Source organism: Martes martes, assembly GCF_963455335.1.
Source record: "Martes martes genome assembly, chromosome: 6".
NCBI classification, from domain to species: domain Eukaryota; kingdom Metazoa; phylum Chordata; class Mammalia; order Carnivora; family Mustelidae; genus Martes; species Martes martes.
In genome coordinates this window covers 10,416,600-10,434,564 of record NC_137893.1, presented here as the reverse complement: position 1 = coordinate 10,434,564, position 17,965 = coordinate 10,416,600, and the positions used below count along the sequence as shown (strand labels likewise).

The following is a 17,965-nucleotide window of genomic DNA, read 5'->3' as shown; positions in this document are numbered from 1 at the left end:
TGAGAGTGGTAATAATCTTTTAGCCTCAGCTTATGTCCCCCACAGCCCAATTGTTACCCTCGGCTTGCAGCCAGATTGAAGAACTACCCTTTTGGGTGTCCTGGATTGCACGTGCTCTCTGAGGCCTCACCTAACTCTTACCAGATTAAAACCCGAGACAACTGGGCTTTAATTCTCTTACAAAAGCATAGTACTGACTGGGCATTGTGCATTCCTTTTAGAGGTTAGATATTTTGATGAATTTGTGTGTGTGTGTGTGTGTGTGTGTGTGTGTGTTTAGCTTTATTTAAAGGACCAAAGGGTTGCTTGGGAAATGCGGTATTGTTGGCATGCTCTTTCTTACAGAGCCTGTTTAAAATCAGCACTTGCCTGGTTAAACCTAGTTTGTACAGTTTGTGTGCTTTGTAGGACTAGCTATTGGTCCAAAGTTTCTTGGCTAAAGAAGCCATGTAATTTTAAGTGTATACTGTGTGAGAAAGGGGTGGGGCAGCAGAAGCTTTTTATAGGGCTTCAACTATAAACATTAATTTTTAAAGTGAGATTTTGAGAATTTAACAGAAGTAGAACCTGTATATAATGTTTCCTTAATATTAACACTGACAGGGCAAGGGAGAGAATTCCGTTTTTAAGTGATACTTTCTATTCTTTTTTTCACTCCACTCAGAAACTGGTTCTTCAACTTTCAGGGCCAATTAAGACATGCTATAATAAGTATTTTATATTCTGTCCTGCTGTTTGACTTTGGGTGTAAATGGTGGTAGAATGTTTAGTAGCTGAGCATACATAGTTAAACAGCTAGAGATGGGGTACATAGTAAGTTTTGGTATGGTGTGGTATTCGGTTTGTATAATAGTATTTCAGCAGAATACCGAAACCATGCAGAATACCTCCTGGAAAAGTGTTCAACAGGATGCCAGAAAGGCCATGTTAATGATAAGTTTCTCATACCTCAGCAGGTTTTTTTGGGCGTGTTTTGTTTCCCTACTGCTGTTTTATTCTTTATTGTGGTTCTCTGGAAACCGTGCCACGTGAACATATGGAATTCTATACATGAATGTTTATTGGTTTTGTAGAAACCCCAGGATACTGTGAGCTTAATAACTATGTTGTTTTGTGGGTTATCGAGAGGACATACTAAAAGTCAGTTGTTAATAAAGTTTTCATTAATTATTTTAACATTTTCAAGGTAATATTAAAGGCACCTCAACCAAAATCAGAATTAGGCAGTAACACTAGTGGGTTTGCTCTGGTTTAAAAGAGAGTTTGATCATAGCTGACCTCCTTCCCCATCTTTTACTCATTGTTACCTTCCTGTAAAACTCAAATACAGTGTTTAGTTTGTATGACCTCATAATAAATTTAGTTGGTGTGTGTATACATATATATATTCAAAATAAAAAATATGTGTTTTTACTCTTGATTCACAGCTTTGTCTTTTTTTCTACTCTCCATAAAGTGTTAAATGATAAGTATAATATCTATATGTCTGCTTAAGTGTAATACCAGTTGACAGTTTGTGATTACCCTTTCTTTTGTTTTGGTTACAACTCAATGAGATATTTATGAAGTGCTTTATATTTGTGTTTGTTCAGGACATGTCTCAGGAAGGCTATGGAACTAGGTCTCAACCTCCTTTGGCTCCTGGAAAACCTAACCATGAAGACTTGAACTTGATACAACAAGAAAGACCGTCAAGTTTACCAGTAAGACATTAATGTGCTGATTTGGAAATGTAATGAGTCAAAAATTTTTTAAAAGAGCTCTTGTTTTTGTTCGTTCTACTTTATATTAAATCTTGGGGGAGAAGTTTCTAGATTTCAGATATATTTGTGATTTATTAACTTTTTTAGGGCTTTCTTCTTAAGAGCTGTGTGGTCTTGGATAAGTCTCTTTCATTTGTAGGTATCTCTTAGTCCAGTTGGAAGGCATATTCGGCGGATGGGTTTTGTGGCAAAAAAGTGTTTCTGTTGTACAGTTGTGCTTTGCTTAGCCTTTTGCTTCCTGGTAGTGATATGGAACAGCGGTGTCCAATGTAAGAGTTAAATGGAATGAAATTCCCACTTGGCAAAGGATATCAATGATGAATGAGATAAAGCATCCGGTGTATGAGAAAAACCATCTTGTGGGACTTTATGTCATGAGAAATCACCCAGTCCTTTTCCACCTAAAAGAAAGTATTTTCATTTAAATTTGGCAAAAGCAGCTTTTAAGCATTTTCACCAGCAAATACTGTGTGGTGATTGGGGTATATATTGATTAGAGTAGTGGCTACATTCTAGGAAATCATGTTGAGGCCCGTAAATATAGTTCATCTGTTTTTTTAATGAGCAGCCTAACTTAAATGAGGCTTTCCTTGTAAACTAAAAGAATACATCTGTGCAAATAAATTTTTGTATTTATTTTCTTGTTAAAATGTTTTTGATTTGAAGAATTATTATTCTTATTTCTTAATCTTTATTAAGTTTCATTTAAGATGGGAGTTCAAGCTAGACAATGATTTTAATTCGAGTTTCAAATATTTTACATTAAGTTTTATTATATTACTGCTAAACATTTGAGAACCAGCATTTGTAATGAATGTGCTACATGACATTTGGCATGTACAGCGTACCTGTGTTTAAGTTATGTGTAGCCTTAGAGACGAAGGTAAGTCATGGTTACAGGGTGTCTAGTATCTTTGAAGCTGATGCACATGTTTTTGACATCCTGATTTTTTAGCTTTGATTTCTGTGGTGGGTGAATTTATTGTGGTATTTTGTAGTCACCTTGGAGTATTTATTATCTAGTTACTTGGTTTTTGAAGGAATGAAAGAGGTGATGGATTCTGCGTTTTGTGCTCTTTTTTCTTTAGCACACAAGTCATAGCTTGGTAAGCGTGTAGTGTGTGTGTGTGTGTGTGTGTGTGTGTGCAGGTGAGCACTGTTGATACGTGTAACATTTGCCAAGTATTTGGAAATTGGCTTATGGTTTTAGGAAATTTAAATGGACTCGTGGGAAGCAGATGGACAATGAATTTCACTTTTTTTCCCTACCAGATTTCTGTTGTTCTCAGAGAAACCCAACTTTGTAGATGTGCCTTTGGCTGGTGAAGCGGACTGTTACACATGTGGAAACATTTGTTATAAACTGATAGACTTTTTTATGTAGCCACGAGAACAGTTTGTGGTGTGCTGCTTTCCTCATGTGCACTTGACCTTTGGAGTCCCTCACTAGGCTCTGCTTCTTCTCATGGCTCTGCCCTGAAATGGGCGGTTGATACTCAGCTAGCTACAGCACAGTTAGGGAAGGAGTGAAATACGGTTGTCCCGGAAAACTGAAGAGTTCTGCTCTGGGATGGTGCTTTTTAAGTTAATTATGAAAAGGGGGCTCAAAGCATTTTAGGCAGTGAGCCAATACATTCATCAATAGTTTATGTTTTTCTGAATTGTTCTGTTTGTATACATGTAGCGGCTCGCTTTCTTCCTTACCCTTTACCATGCCTAATTCCCCAGAGGATCGAAAGGTGTTCATCACATAAATTTTCTTACGAGCTAATAAAAAAAAAAGAAACGCCCCAGTTGGTGTTTTCTTTCTGTTTTTGTAGATCTCACAGGTAAATAAGATGCTGATTGACTCAGGAACATTTCAATATTTTTTTAGAGAGCAAAATTTCCAGGTTTTGGGGTGAGTATATGGACATACCAGTTACTGAACAAAGAACAAACCGTAGATCGGCTGTCCCTGTTGCTAATCTGTGAAGGTGAAAATTGGCTTTATTTACATGAATTTTAGCAAGATGCTCTTCTTTCAACAGGCTTCATTTGTGTGGAAAGTTCTGTACAGGGTTTACTGATACATTTTGAGCTATGTGGATGCTGCATTGATGTGTTTGGTGTTATAGACAAGGTCATCACAGTTTGCGGGGGACATTTGTTGGTATTCTACTTGACTCTAGTGTCCGGATGTTTTTAGTGTCACTCCTATTAAATATTTTAGTCCTCCAACTTGGCTAAGTTGATACTGTAGATACCATGAAACTGTATTACATCTGAATTTCCTGTTGGGTAATTTGTAGAGTTATGCTGCATTTTTTAATTTAAGTGTCAATAATGTAAATTTTGTCTTCTTACTTAAAGATAATCCATCATATTTGTAACCTCTAGTTTGTAACTTGGAGTAAGGAAATTGAGGGTGTTACCTTTACATTTTAAAAAATGTGGTATGGTGGTACTAATGTATGTTTATTAATTCTTTAGTGTATATGTGACTGTGAAGAAGGAAGCTTCTCTAGTAATTATTTCTTAATCTTTTTGATTATATTGGGATAGGTTTTATAATACTTTCTTTACATGTGATATTTTCTTTAGCATATTTGTTATGTGGTTAAATTTCTGTTACAAGAAATCAAGATATTTCCAGTGTCTTTATGCTTGATCTATAAAGTGACCCCTCAGTAAGTTGTCCACTCACCGTTGTTTGAACTGGTGTATCTCTGTGTTTGCATGTCATCAAATTCTTGGTGATCGTCAGTAGCTAAAGCAGTTGTGTTCCAGCTGACTTAGATCTTCAGATCATCCACAGTAAAGCAAATAACTGATAAATTAGTGTTTGTCCTCTTGTTGTCTTGGGGCCATGACCAGTGATATTTACTTATCACTTAATTTACTCTGATCTAAGCTTAGAACAGATCTTTCTTAATAATGTCCTCTGATTGCTAAACTTCTTAATCATACAGCTTTTCCCGCATTGAGACACTTCAGCTTACATACTCCTTATACTATAATTTTTAGCAAATCTTAGCATATAGCAGATATTAAAAGTAGCTTGAAGAACTCTATCTCCTGGGAATAGTATCACTTAAAATTCAAGCACATTCTGTATTTTTTTCTACCTCTATTATTGATATGAAATGAAGCCAGCATTTAAGCAAAATACACTGTGGAGGGTCCAAAAAAGAAAAAAAAAAAAAGCTGTAACTTATTAGCTCTTTATCTTAAAAACATTGAGTATATCTCAATTGCTCTTTTAAGATAACTCCCCAAATATTATTTAATATACTTTTTTTGTTAGATCTCTTGATATATTTTCATTGCTTGTACTGTTACTGTTTATCTTATTACACTTATTTTTATAGCTGTCTTGACTCCCCTATTAGGTGAGGATCTTTTCAGAATATTTATTATGTCTTGTTCAGTATTTTCCTAATAGATTTTATGTAAAACCTTTTTTTTCTTTTAAATATTTCATTTATTTATTTGACAGAGGGATCACAAGTAGGCGGGTGGGGGGGGGAGCAGGCCCCCCGCTGAGCAGAGCGCCCAATGTGGGGCTCAATCCCAGGACGCTGAGATCATGACCCAAGCTGAAGGCAGAGACTTAACCCACTGAGCCACCCAGGCGCCCTATGTAAAAACTTTTAAACACATTCTTCCTCTAGTATCAGACTCTCTTTTCATTGCTGAAGGGATTTTTTTCCAAGGCGTTGGCCTCATAGCAGTAGAAAGCCATGTTCTCCAAAGCTTCTGATACTAGAGGAGTATATGAGTGCGTGATCTGTATTAGCAGGACGGGGTTTTTGTCCAAACCATTTTTTCTTATTATAAAGTGACATTTGAATTTTACCTAGTAGCCTTAAGCTTCCATAGAAGAAGTGGGCACTTTCGGATAATTAAGCTAAAAGTGGTGTGAAAAACGTATCTTTTCTTAGTAGCATGAAAACATTCTTTTCATTGTAAAAATAAATAAATTGACAGGAACAATAATCCTAATTTCAGTAAATATGGCATGGGTATGTTGTTAATAAAATATTTATAAAGATGTATACAAGGAAGTAAACAAACAAAAGGTTTGATTTTCTTCCTTGATCTAAGCACATGGTACTTTGTCCTCCAGGGATCTAAAGAGCCCTTCGTTTTCCTCAGGTTACAGCAAATCTGTTTCATTCTTCCAAGAGGCCAGCCACCAGTGTGTGTTTCAGGCCTCAGGTCCACTATTCTTTTTACCCAAGATACAGAATACCATCAGTCGCATCCTAATAGCCCATCAGGTCTTCTGACCCTTTCTTCTTTACATAGGAAATATCTAAAGAGATTGACATTAAAAGGGATTTTCTCTTTTAGAGTTTAGTTTAAAAAACAAAACAAAACCCTAAATGTTGTGTAGAATAATGCTTACGGTACTTCTGTTTAGTTTGCAGTTAGAAGGGAATATTGAGGTTTAGATAAAACACGTTTTTTGGCCTTTCGTGAAAAGAGGGAGGTAGTAAATGCTAGTTGTTCTTTGAAACAGAGGGTGTTAAACAGGATATTGGAAGCCTGAAAGCGGGTGGTTGGAGACCTGGTATTACCAAGAATATTCTTTGGGGGTTAAGTGTTAGCAACAGAGCCTACAATGATTTGGCTTTCCTGAAAAAGAATACTCTGTGTGTGTTTGTTTTTTAAATCTTTAATGACACTTATGTTGGATAGTGGTAAAAGATCATGTACTTTGGAAGCATATATGAATATTGATGATATGTTAATGGGGACATTTTAAGTGTGTGGATTTGATAATGTAGTTCCTGTGAACAGTTGGAAACTATTGGAAAAAGCTAGGTGAAGCATTTTTTTGTTTTTCATTAAGTTTTCAGCCCAACTAAAAATACAAATTGTTATGATCTCAACCTGTCAGGTGGCAGGTTTTCACAAAAGTTGAAATCTGCCAGCTAAGAATTACATATATGGCTGCTGAATGAACTCTTCCAAATTTTTTTTATTTGTATCTGGAACTCGATTTAGATGGTTTTCAGTAAAAGGTTAAGAATGTAGCTGTCTTCTGTTGCTTGAGCCTTCTCAAAGCATTCTGAACATTTAAAAAATTGTAAGTTAATAAAAGAGAAACCTAATCTGTTGTCAGCATTGATAATCCCTGCACGCAGCTGACGATGTGAGCTGTTTACGATTGTTCTCTAAATGTTAATAGAGTACGTTGAGTCTGGGAGTTATGGACATTGTAGAGAGGAAGCAGGAGGCTCTGAAGCCTGGTGCCTTGTCAGGTGGCGCATCTGCAGATCCTGTTAATCGGGGGCATAGTTTCGAAACTGAAAGTGTAGAGACATTTTGATATCTTGGTAAAGTTTTTTTTTTTTTTTTTTTTTTAAAGATTTTATTTATTTATTTGACAGAGAGAGAGATCACAAGTAGGCAGAGAGAGTGGCAGAGAGAGAGAGGAAAGGAAGCAGGCTCCCTGCCTTGCAGAGAGACCGATGTGGGGCTCCATCCCAGGACTCTGGGATCATGACCTGAGCCGAAGGCGGAGGCTTTAACCCACTGAGCCACCCAGGTGCCCCTCTTGGTAAAGTTTTAAATGGAACACGTAATAGTTGTTTTTTTTTACCTAGGTTTTACTATATTCCCAAATGTAATTCTAGTAACTGGTCTGCTCCATGTGGAGACATCAGTTCTTTTGGGTTCAAGGTTAAGAGAAACATGTGAAGACCTTACTTGAAAGTCCTAATTTAGGAAAAGTGATAGTGACTTTGAGAAATATTCTTTTCTAACATGGATTATTTCTTTAAGATGTGATGTTCTATAATTTTATCCCCTAGAGTATTTTTGTGATACTGGTAGTCATTTTGAAAATAGAGGATAATTCTTCAACTTGAACAAGGTAAGAAGTAGTAGGAAGTGGGAAAGTAGGTTTCTCCTTTTAAAATAATCTTCCACTTAAATGTTTGTTCTGTAAATGAATTCTCAATAAAACCTCACCAGTTTGGATTTCGTCCAGGTAAAAGCAGGCTAAATATATGGAAAGTTTGAATAAATTAATATTTAAAAAGAAATGGAGTTTGCTTTTAAATAACTAAAATGTTTGTGTGCAAAGTGTTTCTAAATTGAGATCTTCAGTCCTGTTGAAATAAATGGATAATTCTAAATTTATTATAGCTGAGATATTTGCTTAGTGGCAATATGTTATTTTTAAAAATTCATTTAACTTTTAAAAGCATTTTAACTAAGCATACCCCCTGCAAACTTTTTCACATAATATTCTGAAGATTGCCATTTAAAATACGGGGGAAATGAATTTCAACCCATTTTATGGGACTGTCAATTCTAAAATAATTAATGAAGGAGTACTATAAAAAATAGACACTGGACAAAATTGGAGATGAAGAGAGGCTGAAACATAACTGATTTGCAGGATATTGGTTTTGATAATAGAAGGATAACTATGATCTATAGTTGATAAATGAGGCTCATTAAATAAGGGATGAAAAATGCAGATATTCCTGGCTGATAGAAAAGTCAGATTGTGCCATAACAAATTGGGGATGGGAAGGTTTCACACCAGCTTGCAGCTCTGCAGATGAGCTGCGTGAGGCTCTGGAGCCTTCTCTGTGGCCCCACAGGCTGGGTTCATGCAGCTCCCGGGCCTGCCTGCCCACAGCCCCAGAACCATGCCTGAACCCCCAGGCCTCTCCAAAGCAGGAGCGGTCTGCGCGTACAAAGGGCAGAACAGTAGCGTTTGTCTTGAGTATAAAGCACAGAAAGCAGCATGTGAGAAATTCTCGCATGGGGCCTTGAGTAGGAGAGTTTGTCAAGCAGTGTGGCTCCTTCAGGTTTTAATTTTAAATTTTTATGCTAGCACGACAAAACGACTGCTGCTCAGAGGTACCTTTTCTCATTCAAACCTGCTGTTTCTACAAAAGGCAGTTCTTGGCATATTGAGCTAGAAAACCTCCTTCCTCCTTGCTTCTGGTTGCCCCTCCTGTTCACTGGTATCTGGAGAGGTCAGTGGGCTTCCCTGCACCCCGAATATGCAGGCATGGCCATTGAAAGGGGCTGAGTATGTTTTACTTTGTAGTACCCAAGGTAGGTGGGAAATAGATTTTACTTTACAAATTTCCACTTTGTAGGTAACCGAAGCCAGACGTCTAGCTTATGTAATAAGAGATATATAACCAGTAGGAGCTCATAGTAACATGTGTGGACTGGTTAATGGCTTTTATTTCTCTTTTGGACTAGAAGTAACTATTTTTAATGTTTACTGCCAGTTTAGGAGATGAAATAAATATATGTAGAGAGGAAAGTTTTTTATTCTTCCCTCACAATATAGGATTTTTTTGAAGTGTCTCTCTTTCTCATCTTTTTCTTTTGCCTTCTCTAAATTGTTGTAAAATAACTGAATGGTCTTGTTTTCCTTTGTTTGGGTCAAGAAATTTTAGCTGAAAATTGTTACTGTGTGAAAGAAGATTATTGACTCAACAAGCCTTCAATTTTCCGTGAATAACACTCCCACCCCCTAGCTTCAGGAACATGCCGTGCATGCATTCTATTTTAAAATACAGACTGTAATTTAAAACAGGCAGTTTGATGCCCTACTGAACTTTGTTTAAGCCTGGAATAAAAGAGGGGAGAAAAAGCTTTAAGCTACAAAAAAGTGACTAAGCTTTCTCAACCACTTTTCTTCATAATGCATTCTATTTAAGAAAAAAAAAAAAAAGGTGCCAGGTACTATTGTTGTCTCTTTCCACAGGACCTAAATTTTATCCAATGTTAAATTGTGGTGTGTGCGTCTTTTCGCTTTATTTCATTATCAGGCTACCATTTGAATTTTTTAAGTGTTCGGAGGAGTAGTCGTGTATAGTGGAATCTGTGTGCCTCCATGTGTGTGTTCTGCCCATGCTCAGTGCATGTGAGAACATTCTGAAACTAAATACATAATTTTTAGCGCTCCTTTACTGATAGATATCTCATTTTCTAGAGTTCTCTTTACTTAAATAGTACCTAATTATTAGACTAGAATGATAGTAAATAATATTATGGTTAAATATTTGTGTCAGATCATTATAAAAATGATTAGCTAGAAGTAGTTTATCTCACCCCCCCCCCTTTTTTTCTCCTCACAAAAAGAAAATGAGCAGTTTAGGATGACATGTATGTAAGGAATGATGACTTTATTCTGAGAAAGTACTATTTTTTAACCTGGCCCCCTGTGCTGCTGATGCTGCTGAAGGCAAACAGGCTTAAGTCTTAGCTAGGATTCTGGCTCATGTATACCCTTCACTAATGGCTCCTATATGGTTCCGGTAATGGTCTCCCTCCCATTTTTGGGTACCATTTACTTTTGAATGCATTTAGGGATTTGGGGCTTACCGATTGAGTCTGTGACTTTATTATTCAGGTCATGGGAGAGCCAGGGGGCTTCTTGTGGACGAACTACAACATCTCAGAGACTGCGGAGGTCTCCCTCTCCCCGCTGTGGGATCAGTGTGGCATTCTGTCTTTGAGTATAGGGGGGTTTCCAGAGAAGGAGAAAAGTTTATGGGAGAAGTTGAGAAGTACATATACTGGGCGTCTTTATGATCACCTGGTAGGGTAGGAGGAAGGAACAAGAAACAGAGAAGTTGCAGGACAATGCCATCCAACCTTAGCAATGTACAGTCTGGTGCCTTTTCCCACTAGGTCACTGGGAACCCTGTGGAGACGGCTCTCTGAACCACAGTGACCAGCAATTGTTTTTGTTTCATGCCTGTGGAAGGAGGACCCTCCTGGTCTCTCCGAGGCCTCCACTTGATGTCTGAGGCCTCCACTTGATGTCCGATGCCCCAGGTTTACGTTTGTGCACTAGAAAGTAACTGAGCAAACACTGCGCACTTTCTGGACTGAGATTTACTGCGAACGGAAACGTTAGCTACCCAGCATTTGTTCTCGATGAGCCCAAGTCACTTTCATGAACCATGTCCCCTGCATTTCTGCCTTTTTGTGTTTTCTTTTCCTCCTTCCTTCTTCCCTCCCTTCCTACCTTCCTTCCTGTCTTTGGGGCTCCCTGGTTTGATCTGGGTAGCACGGTATGTTACAAGTCTTAACTTTTGCTTGTGATTTTATTCCTCTCTCTGTCAGAGCACAGAATGGTGTCTGCTGGGACAGTGGCACACAGCTGTGCCTGATCCACAGGGAGATGTCTTCTCTGAAAGTAGGCCAGAATGAGTGAGCACAGCAGGTCCCGCCCCTCTCTGAGACTTACACCCTGTTACTGATCCTTTCTTGTTTTTTTTTTTGGTCTTTTGTTTTTTTCCCAAAATTTCTCATGTAAGTAGGGTCTTCATCCATCTCATGGGTATGGGTAGTGAGAAGTGCAGTGATCCGGTTAATACCTTCTAATGATCCTAGAAGTATGTGGTTGGTTTTTTGTAATTACCTGTCTCTGTATCAGGAGGGAATTTGGCTTCAAAATAATAATAATTAGGTATAATAATTTATTGGACACCATTTTTTAAAGTCTAGTTTTGTATAAGTAAAAATTTCAGTTAACTAACACTGGAAACTGCTGGTAAAAGGAGAAGAGCTGTGCCCAGAGTAAGTGTCTTCATGAATATCGTAGGTGTGAATTGCCTGAACCTTTAAGTCATGCACTTCCTGACATCTGTTTTGTCCACTCAAAGCCGGATCACACCCCATTTCTTCTATTTTTGAAAGTCTGGTACTTTCAGGTTACCAAGACAAGTGAATTATTCCCTGCCTTTTATTTATGCAAAGCCTTTATTTTCAGAATGCCTTTATTACCACTGGAGGCAGAGAGACAACTTTAGAGGCTGGTGTATTATCTCACTAATGAGGTTGAGTCAGATTATTAAAAAGTGTTGGCAATGAGCATGCAGAGGGAGAAAACTGTTGAAATAAAGGGAGGGATGAATGATAGACGCTTTAAAGGTTTTTAAGCTGAGCGGCCAGGAGATGTGTTTTGGTATTGACGACAAACACAGAGAAATGGTGGTGGGAATTGGTTTAGGGAGAAGAGACTACCCAGAGATTTTATGAGATTAAAAAGCAAGTCCTGAATAAATTTGCTCGAATTCTCCAACTCCTAAAAGAAAGCATTTCATCTTTGCTACCAATGCCTTATATTTTGTATAGTTCTTTATATAAGAGATAAAACATTGCCATAAATAGGAACCGATGTTGAAAGAGTGATAGCAGTGGCTATAACTTTACATTTCGTGTGAATTCTTGGAGATGATTTGAAGAATATTGGAGCAGAGTTTGCATAAACAGCTCAGCAGATCATACCAGAGTGTTTTTAACTCTAACATGGAGTAAGACAAGAGTCCAGTCTCAAAAATAAATGAAACTAGATACAATTCAATTAGGATTCATGGCTGGTCCCATTGTCCTTGCTTTTAGGCTAGTCCAGTAAGTTTATGTCCTAGTCTGTTCCTTTCCTTGGGTAGGGACAGGTTACTTCGTGTTGCTTTGTCTAGCTTACTTCCGAATGATGGAGACTTTGTTCTTCCTGTTGTCCTTCCATTTTGGAGGAACATTCCTTCGTTTCATTTATCCCATTCTGATTTCTCCTTTTCTAACACTCCTTTTGAGTATGTGCTTAGGTGAGCCTAGTATACAGGCGTAATATTTTTGCTTATTTGTTTTTCTCTTTTGTGGGTCTGTGGCTGTGGGAGGGGGCTGGGGAACTTAGTTTTCACGTGCTATTTTTGAAAGATGTTCTCTTTTATTTTGTAGAAATGGTTAGCCCTTGGACTACCTTGAGTTTCTGCGATACATTTAAATCCGGGCAGAGGAAATAGGGCTTTAGGGAGATTACCATGAACCCTGAACAGTTTTCTCTTGTTTTTTGTTTTTGTTTTTTTTTTTTTTTAAATCAAACCCTTCCCTCCTTTTCTGTTTTCAGTGTGTAAAGCACTGTCATTTCGCTTCCTACATAAAGAGCAACGATTTAATATTAATGAGTTATTAAAATATGTGTATTTTTACATAATTTGATTCAGATTTTTTGAAGCTCTAATTCCCAGATACGAAAATAAAGAATCCACAAGGGCAGGAAACTTGACTCAGGGTGCTAGCCGTGGTGGAGTCCCAGCGAATGTGTGGTTCCTTCCGTTACTGCGGCAGTCTCCCTGCCACTGCTCCAGAAGACACCTGCGTGTCCTCCAACCTCAGGTGTCAATCCGAAGACCTTCTCTCTTTGAAATACTGTTTTGCCAACTTTGATTAAAATCCTGAGTGTCCTTGAGTAAATAGGAATATGTTCAAATTTTCCCAAGTGTTTTTGCATTTTCGTAGTTACTACATTTATGCTTTTCCTTAGCTAGCGTGCCTAAATGTTGACATCCTCGAGGAAGGCACAAGATTTCACCTTACGCAGAAAAATTCAATTACATTTAGCAGTCGTTTATTGATTGCCTCCTATGTTTAAGATTTTATGTTAGATGTAGGAATCACATAAAAATAAAACTGGGATTAGCTTATTATTAGTGTTCTTTCCTATAACACGTTCAGCAGTTAAGAAATCAACAAGAAGACATACCTATATTCAGAACGCCTGATATTTAAAATACTTTAAGGTAGCTTCTCATTTTATCTTCAGAGAACCGTGTGTAACGTCTGCAGAATTCATACTTCTGGCCTGTGTAATAGCACAGAAATGTTTTGCCATTCCGTGGAGGTTTTGGATATTGGAAAAAGGAAGAGCAGTGACGCCTGTGTTGAAATGATGTTATCCGCTCGGCGAGGCACTGAGGCAGCGTTTCGCCCTTGGCCGGGCCCCTCACTCGGGGGGAGGCCCACCACTACCCCACATCGTCCTCCACAGCCGGTGTGGTAGAGGAGCCAGTCTGCTGGTTTTCTTGAGTGATTTCCTGAGGGATTTTATTTCTGCTACTTTTTTTCTGACTTAATTTGCACTTTCTACTTTTATAGGGATGAAAACAAGTTATTAAAACTCTAGCCGTCTTTGATAAAAGTCTGGCCCTTTCTTGGGGTATCAGATTTTAAAAAGCGTACCAAGTATGCGTGTTATGACTTGTAGAGCACATGTACACATACTTCGGTTTAGTTTTACTGCCCAGACGCTTCCCCTCTACCCTCCGAGTTGCACGAGATACAACATGTACGAAACCTCCTGTGTCGTCCTTGCCTGTGTTACACGTATGTGCTCAATAAATTGTCCACTTCTCACCCTTCGTTTGTCCCTCCTCCTCTTGCGAAACTCAGCTGCCTGGGCCTGTTAGGGTTGCTAGTCTCTCACAGTTGCCTGAGATTCAGCTCTCCTCTCGGGGTGAAGACACCTGGAACAGAGACTTCGTAGAGTCACAGCGATTATCAGCTGACTCTTGATGAAAACTTTAGCCCCTCGACTCCTGCCCGTGACTCCATTGTTGGGCCTCCCAGGGCTGCGGACCTCTTCTGATGGAGCGTGTTGGTGTGAACCGCTGGCATTCTTCTGCATTCGTTTTGATTTCGTATTCTTCATGTTTATTTACCACGTAACAGAAGAGCATGGACGTGTGAAAACTGTATTAAATACGTTGTAATTCGAAACAATACTAATTGGGTCTCCCAACATTATTGTCAAGAGTTGCATAGGTAACTAAGTAAGTGGCTGCAGTAATGGGAGTTTACTTTTCCTTGGTCATCCCACCTTGCGGTATTATCAGTGAGTGGTAAAGTCACCTAAAAGAAGAGAGAGAAAAGAAAAAGAAGATGTAAGGAAAGGCTCGGATGGAAATCTACTTTGCTTTCACTGAAGTCTACCTTAGATAAACTCCTTAGATTCCGCAAAGAGTTTTCAGATTTCTGAGACAGAGAACCATACGAGCCACAGTGCTTGTCCAGGAATAACCAGCGGGGACTGAGAACGCGTCTTTAGTGGGAGATGAGACTGAAGGTGATGAATCGGGTAAAATATCTGAAGATATCCTCCTAAGTCGGATACATTTCTTACTCTCTTTCTCGGTCTTTGTATCTATAATACACACACACACACACACACACACACACAGGAAAGGGGAGGGGTCAAGGGGACCATGCATAAATAATTATATTAATACAGGAAACACAGCTTTGGGAGCTCTCTGCCTTTTGTCATTCCAATTGATTAGATGACATTCATTATGTTGTTGCAAGTCAGGTGGTGTTTTGCAAGTGGGAACACTTTGGAAGTATCTTGTTTTTTTTTTTATTTTTTTTCTTATTAACATATAATGTTTTATTTGTTTCAGGGGTACAGGTCTGTGAATCATCAGTCTTACACACTTCACAGATCTCACCATAGCCCATACCCTCACCAATGTCCATCACCCAGCCGCCCCATCCCTCCTACCCCGCCTCCTCTCCAGCAACCCTCAGAGTATCTTATTTTTTAAAGGACCGTTCTTTTAGACAGTTGTGTTTATTCATGCTTAAACTGTACATCCCAAACAGGGAACTTCTGCAAATGCTCGTTTAATAAGCCCAGCGTATTTAGCTAGCGGTGGTAGCTGTGCAAAGGTATCTGGACAAATTATAGAGGAAATGAACGTTACTTTACAGTTGTAAATATATACGATACTCACCATCACAGTTTTACTTTTATAAACCCAGTTTCTCATCAAAACAACAAAATTATATGAAGTTTAATATAATTCATTTAGTAGCCTCTCTGATTGAAGTTTTTATACTGTGGTGTTCTAATAAAAAGTATGACCCAGACACTGTGTAACTTAATGATTAAAATTAAAAACTGTAGATTTCTTCATCTATAAAAGTGCTTAAAAACATCTTGGAAGAGGCATTCTTCCAACATGTTTCCCTATGAATTATAAATAAATTTGTTTATTTTTAAATATGCCAGTGGCCACTTTTAACTGAAGGAGTCCTGTTGTGACAGAACATTCTCATTTCCTATGATGTTTTTACCTAGAATTTATAGCCCATGTGTTCCTAAATGGGAATTCAGCTGACCTAGAGTAAAACATTTGTATAAACTGAGACTACTCAAAGTGGAATACAAATTTTAAAAAATGTCTAAAAAAAGGAGAAGTAAACAATCCATGATCATGCAGTTACCATGAATCACTATTAAATTTAAGACTGCAAGACCCCTGGCTGCCTCAGTTGGGGGAGCGTGTGACTGCCCCACATTGAGTGTAAAAATTACTTAAAATTGTAAAAGAAAAAAAAAAAAGAAAGAAAGAAAAAAGAAAAAAAAATTAAGGCCGCATTCCTGACTAGGTAGAAGGGAGAAAATGAGGTTGCATAATTATTAACATAAAGTGAAAATATATCTTAAGGATGGAATATCAGGTTATTACTTTGTAAAAGAAATAGATTATAAAGGAACATATATAGTACTCCTGTGAAAAAAGTGAATAATGATGCCAAAATAAGCATTTTCCTGTTTTTTTTTCCTTTAATAGTGTTAAAGAAATTTTTTCATTATATTTGGGATGATTATCATGAGCCTAAGTTTGGCATCCTGTCAACTAAATAAATAAATGAATGAATGATGGGCTGGTTTTTCTGTAACTTGCATAACTGTCACAATTAAAATCCAGCAACTCTCTTCAAAGGAGTAGCTTATTGAGCCTGTTTTCATTTCATAGTGTAATTCTTGAAAATAGTACTTTTGTAAGGGTAAAACATGTAGCAGAATGAAAAGTCATTTAATAAAGAAATAGTTCAATTGAGAAGAGAGTATTTTTCATAAAGTTTTCTCTGTTCTGAGGGATAGGTGACATTTTGTTTTGTAACTTGGCATTTTTCTGGGTCTGCTTTTATGGGAGAAGATTGCTAATCTTTGAGTTAAAAGATTTGGACTCAAGATAATTGGTTAGTCTGGTGATGGCCTCAATTTTACAATGCAAACATTCTGCTAATGACTTAGTACCATGACAGTTTGTATCTTGTGGCAAAACTTAGTGGTGTTTTTTTAGTTTTGGTTTTCTTTTGTTTTTTTGGGGGGGAAGAGTGTATCTGTTGACTTGGGTACATTATAAAATTGGAGATACGTTCTTCAGGACAAACAGGATAAACCCATAATCTGTCTAGCTCCTTCAGAGTTCTGGTGGGAAGAATGCTAAAGCTGGTGTGATTCCTCCACTTCTGCCCCCAGGACTGACCCTGGAAGTGTCTTGTGCCATGTGTTGGTTGCTGCGCCTTATACTTTAAAAAGGAATGGGTGTGGTGAGCAAGCAAGCCAGTGGCCCACCCAGTAGGCGTGAAGATCTTGACAGCCGTCTTGATTTGAACCCACAACTGTCACTGGCTCTTGGCCATTTATCAACCTTTAGGGGGAAGGGGAGCGGGGTCTTTTGGGGCAGCTGTATCATGTTCCTATTATTTTGAAGGAGTTGGACTTTTTTGAGCCCAAACCGTATAATGGAATTCAACAAAAAGATAATTTAACATACATTTACTCTTACAGAACAAAACGTTGTAGGAAACTACCTCTGTTCATTTGTTGGCCAGTCTTGTCATTTATAACTTGCTCTAAGTAATAAAGGCCTAGTAGGATAAATTCCTCTTTGTAGTTACTCTTTAAGAGGACTTGAACTCCAGTGTTAATTCTTTTGTATTTCATTACCTCCAGGAAAAGGACTTGCTCAAGATTTTGTGGCTCTCTCAACTCCAAAGCCTGTGCTTTTAAAACTCATACAGTTACAAAATCATGAAAGAGCAATGTCTGTGTCTGCTGTGTGTGTGTGTGTGTGTGTGTGTGTGTGTTTTAAGACACAAAAAAACCCTGTAAATTGGAAAATTGTTTCCCTTCAGAGGGCTTAAAAAATACCTTGAGTTTGTTGGGATTAGAATGGGTGGCAGGCAGGGTAGCTGCCCTTCTGGAGCAGCAGAACACAAATCGATTTTGCTCCCTTAGCTGCCTGCGTGTGCTTAAAACAATTTTTGACAAATGCTGGAGTTTCACAAATGTAGGAGTAGCAGTTCTCGAGGTGGTTTTGCAAGTCCCTTGGAACAGCCATGCACGTCTTCAGTCACTCTTCATTTGAATGAGAAAGGGGATGGTAGAAGCTATTTTTATTTTCCCCTGGGAGCAAAAGAAAAGGAGGCGGAACTCTGTACCATGTAATTTTAAAAAAGAAAAAAAAAATCAGATTCCATTGAGATTCTTTCTTGTTTACTTTTTATTTTACTCTTGCCGTCTCCCAGTGTGTTTGACTAATATAAGTCTTCCCCCAGGAATATGAGAATATGTGGTACGGTCCGCCTCATAACCT

The 17,965-nt window shown here is 38.1% G+C and overlaps 1 protein-coding gene across 6 annotated transcripts in view; it reads left to right on the top strand.

The window, feature by feature from the left end:
* Positions 1 to 17,965, top strand: part of ARID1B (AT-rich interaction domain 1B) — a gene marked incomplete at its 5' end in the record, with an annotated part of 439,771 nt that overhangs the window by 157,863 nt on the left and 263,943 nt on the right. For all 6 annotated transcript variants that reach the window (XM_080805572.1, XM_080805571.1, XM_080805568.1 and 3 more), the window contains one exon: positions 1,593 to 1,703. In XM_080805572.1, coding sequence (XP_080661698.1) covers positions 1,593 to 1,703 — 111 coding nt within the window. The remainder of the gene's footprint in view (positions 1 to 1,592; positions 1,704 to 17,965) is intronic.